At 31.2% G+C, this 9200-nt stretch overlaps 2 protein-coding genes across 3 annotated transcripts in view; both read right to left on the minus strand.

The window, feature by feature from the left end:
• LOC127943414 (serine/threonine-protein kinase PAK 2) overlaps positions 1 to 1734 on the minus strand; it is a 13100-nt gene extending 11366 nt beyond the window's left edge. The window contains exons 1-2 of one of the 2 annotated variants that reach the window (XM_052539885.1): positions 1570 to 1734; positions 384 to 551 (exon numbers count right to left, since the gene is read on the minus strand). In XM_052539885.1, the coding sequence (XP_052395845.1) occupies positions 384 to 513 (130 nt within the window). In that variant the 5' untranslated portion in view covers positions 514 to 551; positions 1570 to 1734. Of the gene's footprint in view, positions 1 to 383; positions 641 to 1569 lie in introns of both variants that reach the window. The other variant, XM_052539884.1, reaches the window with a different exon arrangement.
• Positions 1735 to 3313: 1579 nt separating this feature from the next.
• LOC127943425 (inhibitor of growth protein 5) lies at positions 3314 to 8061 on the minus strand. Its single transcript, XM_052539901.1, has 8 exons — positions 7957 to 8061; positions 7427 to 7498; positions 7128 to 7294; positions 5925 to 6036; positions 5741 to 5843; positions 5486 to 5621; positions 5344 to 5405; positions 3314 to 5263 (listed from the first exon to the last, which is right to left on the minus strand). The coding sequence occupies exons 1-8, from the start codon at positions 7991 to 7993 to the stop codon at positions 5224 to 5226; spliced, it is 729 nt and encodes a 242-aa protein (XP_052395861.1). The 5' UTR covers positions 7994 to 8061; the 3' UTR covers positions 3314 to 5223.
• Positions 8062 to 9200: the final 1139 nt, after the last annotated feature.

Here is a 9200-nt window from a genome sequence, read left to right on the forward strand (position 1 = left end):
GTGTGTTCACTGTGTGTGCGTGTGTGTGTGTGTCTGAGTGTGTATTCACTGTGTGTGTGTGTTAGTTAGTGTGTGTGTGCGTGTGTGTGTGTTAGTTTGTGTGTGTGTTCACTGTGTGTGTGTGTGTGTGTGTGTGTGTGTGTGTGTGTATGTTAGTTAGTGTGTGTGTGCGTGTGTGTGTGTGTTAGTTTGTGTGTGCATGCGTGTGTGTGTGTGTGTGTTCACTGTGTGTGCGTGTGTGTGTGTGTTAGTTAGTGTGTGTGTGCGTGTGTGTGTGTGTTAGTTTGTGTGTGCATGCGTGTGTGTGTGTGTGTGTTCACTGTGTGTGTGTGTGTGTGTGTGTGTGTTAGTGTGTGCATGTGTGTGTGTGTGTGTGCACGCACTCTTCTCGGCTCCAGAGAAGATGGAGATGATCTTGTTGCGCTTGCGCTCCTCAGGCACGGAGGGGAGGGGCTTGGAGCTGTGATTGACAGCCAGCGTGTCTTTCCCGCCGCTGAAGATGGTGCTGCTCATCCTGACGGGGGGCGCGGGCGGCTTGTCCTCCAGATCCCCTTCATCACACATGGTCCGGGATGAGGAGAAAGCAAAGAAAGGAGGAGTGGGTTTGCAGGAGGAGATAAAGAAACGGAGGAGTTAAGAGCTGCAGGAGCAGAAGGGAAGCACATCAAGACGAACACCATCAGCAACACAAACACATCTGCAGCCTTTTTTTTTCAATTTTATATTTAATCAGAAGGAATTAAATTAATATTAATATTAATATTAAATATCATTTTTTTTATTGCAGCAGTTTTATATTTAATTATCATGACAATAAAAGTGTACAATAAAAAAATAAGATATTATATTATATGTAATTAACAATAATTGTCGTAAGATACTGGTTAATTATTACTATAAAATAATAATAACAACAATAAAAATAAATGGGATTTTTTAAAATTAGAAATCATATTTTTAGGATCATCATAGCCATTTAATGCTTAATCATCATGAAAAGGTGTCAGAATAAGTTAATAAAAATTGTCATAAAACTAAGAATAAAAACTATTACAATTAAATAATAATAAATTAACAGTAATGGCAATTTTTTTAAATAATTATATTTTGCATAAAGGACATTCAGATGATTTTACGACCATCCTACAAAAAAAATAAAATTATGCTTAAAATCATCACAAAATAATGCCAGAATAAATTAATAACTGTACAAAAAAAAAAGACTTAAAAACTACTATGATAATAATAAATAATAATTTATTTCACTAAAGAAGTTTTTTTTTTACTCAAGAAAAAAATATTTCCTTCTTTTCAACCCCAAATAATTAAATCTTTCATTATAATCCAATGTCAGATTTCCTCTGAACTCATCGTCAGCGGTTAATTATTATTATAATGAATTATTATTAATTATTTCAGCAGCGACACACAGAGAAAGCGGATCCAGAAGCTCAAAGCTGTTACAAGCACACAGACTGCACTAGTGAGCGCTCGCGGCTGCTGTCTAGGTAGGCATCTCACTAGGTCTCGGGACGCGGCCGGGGGATATCGGCTTCTGTCGCGACTCACCTGTGAAACTCAACGCGAACTTCAGGCGCTGTGTCCGGGAGGAAGCCCCGTCGGAAGGTTTCTGTGCCGCTATCGCTGTGTTTAGGGGGTGTTGTGTTGGTTTGAGGAAGGGGAGGCGCCCAGCTGCGTCTCTGTCTGCCCTCGCTTGCAGCGAACATCCAGTGACTTCTTCCGGTGCGGCAAAATAAAAGCCATGCGAATGAAATGCCACAATTAATTTAGTAACTTATAGTTATGTTTTTCATATAGTGCTATTAAGAAGTATATATTATTTACTGTATTTATTAAGTAAACATGAATGCATTGATATGAAGGATAATACCTTTTTAAAGGATTTATATTATGTAAATAGTTGATGGTTCGGAATTGTATACTTACGCACACACTTTTAAATTATGATTATATGCATCTTAATATTTTAATACTAATTATCATTATTTCTCAAAATACTGATAACTTAAATGTAAAATGTATGCATTTAGCAGACGCTTTTAATAATTAATTGATTAATTAATTTAATTGATAACTTATTAGCAGACACTAATAGTTATAGTGGCAAATGAAATTATTTTGTAACAAAATATTTCACATTATATTATACAAAAACTTTGTGTACAAATAATAATTATATATTTTCCTAGCATTTAATTTAATATTTTATGTTATTTAAATTACCCATTTACCAAATATATATATATATATATATATATATATATATATATATATATATATATATATATATATATGAAATTATAAAAGTGATCAAAAACATTGAAATCGACAGTGTCTTGAACCACTCCAATTGGAGTTAATCTGCTTAAGGGGAAAAAAATAAAACATTTAGCAGTTATTTGATGCGTATTGACAACTAATAACACTTTGCCGTGATTAACAAAGATGTTTAGCATTGCAAATAACTTATTTTGAATTTGAATGAACATGTTAAGTCTATGCATTTGCTGCTTCATGTTGTTTGAAGGTCAATTCTTCTATGGTACTCTTGTGATTTTTTTATTTTTTGTCAATAGCATGGATAATATTGAAAATACTTTTAATTCAATAAATATATATTTTTAAAAGCCTTAAGATTTTTTTTACAACTTTGTTCTTCAAATATTAGCAATTTTTAAATAGCTATTGTAGTCATACCAAAACATTATATTTTTTATAGTAAAAATTAAAAGTAATTTAACTACATTTAACATTAATTTTAGTTGATGCAGTAAAATTAAATAAAATTTAACATTTTTGTTTAGTTTAAGTTGAAATAGTAAAATGACTATAAATGGCATAAAAATGAATAAAAACTAAGACATTTAACAAAACAAATAGAAATTACTGAAACTTTAAAACTTAAAACTTTAGACAAAAAAAAATACAAAAACATGAATATATATATTGAAATTTTTAATAAACACAGATTAGATGCATTTAAAAAACTACTTGTTAAAACTTTATTAAAATAAAATATATAGCTAAAATAAAAGAGTTATAAAACCATTATAAAAGACAAAAACTTTGAAACCAAAAATCTTAATAAAAAAAGAATCTTAATATTAACAAATAATAAACAAGTAAATATAAAAAAATATAAAAATTTATAATTAAAATAAAGAGAGAAAATCTAAAACAAAACAAAAATTAAATGGAAAATATGAATAAATACTGAGCTAATATAGCAATGGTACTAAAATGACACTGATTTACTAACACGCAATACTTTACAGGCATTTCAAACGACAGATGAGTTTTAATGGTAAATATTTATTTGTTTTTATGAAAAGCTGTACAGAAAAATTTTCTGAAACATGAAAAAATAAAACACTACTTGATTGTCACACTTTCAACCTTGTGGCTTCTACCAACTACTGATGACACGATACAAAATACAGTTCAACAAGGTAGTCTCACGTCAACAAGATAGAAGGAATATTTCATGTTTTATATTTGGATCACATATAGAATGATAAAATAACACAAGAGCAGTGTTAACACAGCTTTATCTTGCTTTGGTTGATTCTCTGACAGTTGCTTTGCCTTTCGACCTTTAGAGCCACAACAAGAGCATTGAATCTGAAAGTGTTCTGGCCATAAGTGCAGAATCAGGTCGAGAAAAAGTGCATCAAAGCTGCTGGAGAAAAGACAGCAGATACTGCCGAAACCACACACTCAAAACATTCAGAACTGGAGCAAGAGGCTTTCTGAAGGATGGAGGAATAAAAAAAAAAAAGTAATTGCAGCTTAAAAAATATTTTTTATTTTTATATCATCTAAGATATAAACTAAACGAATTGTAAGCTATAAACTTGCAATTGCGAGAAAAAAGTCAGAATTGCAAGACAAACTCAGAATTTAGTTTTTTTTGTGATTGAAGTAAAAAAAAATAGATTGTGACATAAGCTAAATAATTTTATCTCGCAATTCTTTTTTTTGTGCCACAGAATTAAAAAGATAATTACTGCTTTTTTATATAAATGAATTATATAATCTAAGATATAAACTAAAGAACTGTAAGTTTTAAACTTGCAATTGCGAGAAAAAAAGTCAGAATTATTAGGTAAATATCACGTTTTTTTTATTTTTTACTTTTTATACCATAGCAGAAAAAAAAAGACAATTATGGGATATATACACAGAATTGCAAGATTTTTTAGTTTTTGCCACAGAATACAGTAATTGTGGCTTTTTATAAGCTAAATAAAAACTTGAGAACTACAAGATATAAACTCAATTCTGAGAAGAATTTCAATATATAAAACTCGTAATTGCCACAAAGAATCTCAAAATTGCGAGATAAAGTCACAATCATTTTTTTTATTTTTCATTCTGTGGCGGAAACAAAAAACTATTACGAAATATAATCTAAAGAATTGAGAGATGTAAAGTCAATTATGTACATGTTCCAAGAAAATCATCAATTCTGTATTTTTTTTCTGCTACGGAATAAAAACGGTAATTGCGTTTTTTTTTTTTTTCACAATTCAGCCTTTGTTTCCCGCCATACTGATGAAAAAAAGGCATAATTGCGACATTCTGATATCTAAACCTGAAGTTGCGAAAAAAAGATTAGAAATAAAAATGTAAGAATTGCAAGAAAAATCTGAATCGTTAGATTACCTTTTTTAATTCTGAGGCGGAAACAAGCTTCCACAGTAGTTAATCGCCTTGGGTTCTGCAAAATATTCTTCCTAATGCAACAAAGAACAAGTTCTAGCAAATCGATAATTGGCGAAAAAAGTAGTCGCGTTATATTTTAAGTGCAAGAGCGGCTGCCGAATTCAGCGTCTTAAAGGTTCGCAAAACATTTCATGAGCAAAGCACAATGACACGATAGTTGCTTGAAGCTTTATACAAAATGAAAATACATACTAATCAGTAATTAAAGAGAAAAAAATAAAATATATATCTCATATATAATAAATCCTATATTGTCTGAAAACGACAATTTGATGACACAGAAACTCAAACAAATGGAAACATTTCAAATACTTTGAAAAAATAAACACTTTGTTTCCTCGCGACCCTCTAGATATATATATATATTTCATCACGGCCATATTATATATATTATCCTATTTTACCACCTAATCAAAATACATATATATGCTCATGTATATAGAAATGAAGTCTCTCAACGTTACAAATGTGCATCTTTTATTTCTTCTTCCGATCCTGGGTGCATCGGGGACAGAACCTGGAAGAAGGAAAAGAGACGTTGGTTTTTGATGTTGGAAATGGAGATATTGACAATTTCTGGTTAATAAAGCCACGTACCATTTCCCTTTGGGTTTCGTTGTTAGATCGACGCAGGCGAAGTGAAACCACTCAATGGGACACTGTTGAGAAAGGCACTTTTGTAATTAAATAAATACTATGAGGAAAAGCTAATCAACGGTTTAAAGCGTTCGTTTCTCACATCTGGATTGTCACATCCGATCATTTCTCCGTAAGACACTTGGTGGCACAGACAGTATGTGGGTTCATTGGGGTCAACAGGCATGTCTAAGACGTCTGACGGATGAACTGGAAGGATGGACTCAGAGAACTCAGGGCTGTGGAAATACAGAAAACAATGTAAATGTCACTTCAAACCTGCATTTTTGAGTGAAATACATTTCTCCAAACAAATTCATTTAGATCTTGGAGGTTTTCAATTGTGGGTGCGTCTCACCTGTTCTTCGTTTTCTTTTTCCGCGGCGAGTCGTCGTCGGAAGATTTGCGTCCTCTTCCTTTCGTCCGTCGTTTTTCCTTCAGGCCTCCTCGAGCGCCTGCCTCTATGAAGGACATGAGTTCAGTTTTAATCTCCTCGTATATCATGTTGATTATGACATGACCAAATCGAGCGATGTTCTTACTCTTGGCCGTTCTGCTGTCTGGACTTTCGTAGCCGCTGACGTCCAACTTTTCCTTCAGCTCATTCTCAAAGCGAGCGAGATCTGCATCGAGCCTTCGGATGTGTTTGTCCACCTAATGAGAAAAGGCTCGTGTATTTTTATCAAAATGAATGTAGATTCCCAGTGCAAATGTACAATATTTTAATCAAACTATTTAAAAACAGCAATTATTGACTATTCAATACTACTTATAATGTACATTTGTATTATGATTCGGAATGAGAAATACTTTTATCTGATGTCATTTTTATTTCTTTATTAATGTCAAAACAAATGTCAATTCATAGCATTTTTCTTATTTTTATCTACTTAAAAAAAGGTAAACTAAAAATCATATTTTATATATATATATATATATATTCTACTCAAATATTTTAGAGTGGAGTATAAAATACTGAAAGTTCAGAAAAAAAACTTGTTGTTGATAAACAATTTCTACTCAATATTTTGGACCGGTGTATAAAAAACTAACTGTATATTTACTATACTAAATCTGATTTTTGACAGTAAAATGGTTTCTACTCAATTAAATATTTTATGAATGAATGTAAAATATATATATTTATGCCTACTATTAAAAAGTTCTGTGATTTTTGACAATAAAGTTATTTATATTTAATTAAATCATTAATAGCAAAGTATAAAATAAAGAAAATTAAATTTACTATAAAAAATATCCGAGATTCAATATTTCAGAGCGGAGTATAAAATATGGAAAATTATATTTGATACAAATAAATATGATATGAAATGTGACAATAAAATGATTCTACTAAATATTTTAAAGCAGATTATAAAACACAGAAAATTTTATTTACTATAAAAAATTATTTGGATTCTATGGACCAATTTTTCAGAGCTTAGTATAAAATATGGAACGTTTAATTTACTACAAATTAATATTCTGTGATTTTTGATAATAAAACAATGTCTACTGTATTAAATATTTTAAAGCAGAGTATAAATTATTAAAAATTGCATTTAAAATAAAAACAAATATATAATAATAAAATATATTAGAAACGTATTCCATATAAAAAAAAATCCAGAAATCACAAAACGAACTTCTAACATGTGTAAAATTTCCTCATTCATAAGTCGCTTTGAAAAAAAAGTCTGTTAAATGACTAAATGTAAACGTAAAATCGCGAACCGATTACTCACCATCTCGTACGTCTGCATGGCGAGCTGCACTTTGTCGTCGCTGTATTCTTTGCATTTGCTGAATCCGTTCTGGATCTTCTGCAGGTGCTCCACTCTCTGATCCGGAGCCAGATTACGGACGTTTTTAATGTATTCTTCTGCAAGCTTATCGATTTCACATTTCTTTTCTGCAAGAAAAGGCGGGAAAACACAGTCAGATATCCACCAATGAGCTGTAAAATGCTGTGTTCTTGGTCAATCGTATTGAATGGTCAGAAATGCTCCCTAGGTAGTCAGCACACTACGATTGGAGACCTCACCCTCGGCTCTGTTGTCAAGTTCCCTCATGAGTGTGAAGTTTCTCTGGAGCTCACAGGGAAGGTTTTCAATGCCTAGGAACATAAAAAACACATTTGTTGTTGAGTATACTGTTTGCTTGCATGAGGAAAGTTTTGGATTGAGTCTCTGTTTATCTTAGAGCAGAAAACACGTGTATTAAATTCATAAACACATATAAAATCCCAATAAAGACATGTAAACAACAGGTTTGTTGACAATTTAGCATGCTGTTAGCATACTGGCTAACTACTTTTTTTCCCCTGTATTCACAACTCGCTGTGGTTGTACAGTACATGTATATTTACATGAACAACAAAACTAAATAACAAATGAAAGAAATCTACACAGATTCATGCGGTTGAAATTAAACTAATCACTTTGTAGGCTAGTAAGCTACGGTGCTAATGCTAATCTCACATTAGCCATCAAATCATCCTCAAACTGGAGATTTGAAAACGCATTCATTCCGCTTAAAATGAGTCTAAATCCCGCGTAAATGAAGAGTACTCACTATCGAGATAATGTTCGAGATAAATCGCTGTCGCCATGGTGACGATCTTCACGAGTTCGAAGCGTGTTTTTCTCCGACCGTCCGCGTGAGGTGGAACAACATTGGTATGTCATGAATAATTAATGAGGCAGCGTTCTGCTAGTGGCTGATAGGTGGCGTTTTTAAATGCCGTGTTTTGATTGGATGCCAGTGGGGCTTGGCTCATTAGCAATCTTTCCATGTCCATCACCACAGATCGATAGATATAGCAATAATAATAATAAAAAAAATCATATAAATGATAATAATAATATTATACCTTAAAAAACCTTATACCTTATATATACATGGATTGGTCCTTTAAACATTAATATTATTTAAAAATGTAAATATATTTTATTTATCCAGTGCATTCAATATATGTGTAATATTTGTGTGTGTGTGTGTGTGTGTGTGTATATATATGTGTGTGTGTATATATATATATATATATATATATATATATATATATATATATATATATATGTATTATTATTATTATTAACAAGGTATTCATTCATTATAATATGTTTATTTTAATTAATATGATGAATAATAAAATATTTCTATAATAATATTAATCACCAAATTAATTTATTTAGAATATGCCAATAATTAGATATGCATCATGTTTAAAAAAATTACTTGGATTTAATTTTAAAAAACATTTATCGAAAGCAGTTGATATATATAGGAATATGCATAATTTACTTAATTTTTTCCTATAAGGAGAATATAAGGTAGAGTATTCTGTACATGTGGGTTGAGAAAATAAGAGAATATTTAAATTAGAAAAACTCATTTTGGTCCAATGGTAACACCATGAAGTTGTGCTGAATTAGCATGAGCAGATAGTTATCTTTATATATTTTGAATAATGATCAATAAGTATTCAAAGTGGCTTTTCTGAAGTAATAACTTCATGTCTGTGATGATAGATATGAGGTTGTACAGTAGAGGGCAGACTCGTCTGAAATGTGATGTGAGGCTCAAAATCTTTATTATGCAAGACTGATGAATATCTAAGGACTGTATACTGTAAATAGGTTTATGACTGTTATGTATATTGGCATGCCTGTTAATAAATGTATTTAAACAGCTTTTACGGAAGTCATTGGTCATTAATCTTCCTCATCTGTCTTTAATTTTAACATGCCTGGTAAATCAAATGTTAATTTTGATGCATGTTATGTTGGAAGCATTGCTTTGCAGGGTAAATCTTTTCA

Source organism: Carassius gibelio, chromosome A22, assembly GCF_023724105.1.
Source record: "Carassius gibelio isolate Cgi1373 ecotype wild population from Czech Republic chromosome A22, carGib1.2-hapl.c, whole genome shotgun sequence".
NCBI lineage: Eukaryota > Metazoa > Chordata > Actinopteri > Cypriniformes > Cyprinidae > Carassius > Carassius gibelio.

Coding starts and splice junctions, on each gene's coding strand:
- LOC127943425 (XM_052539901.1), bottom strand. CDS start 7,993: ATGGCGACAGCGATTTATCTCGAACATTATCTCGATA. Junction 6,037..7,127: donor CCATGCAGACGTACGAGATG/GTGAGTAATCGG, acceptor TTTTCTCATTAG/GTGGACAAACACATCCGAAG. Junction 5,622..5,740: donor AAAAAGAAAACGAAGAACAG/GTGAGACGCACC, acceptor GTATTTCCACAG/CCCTGAGTTCTCTGAGTCCA.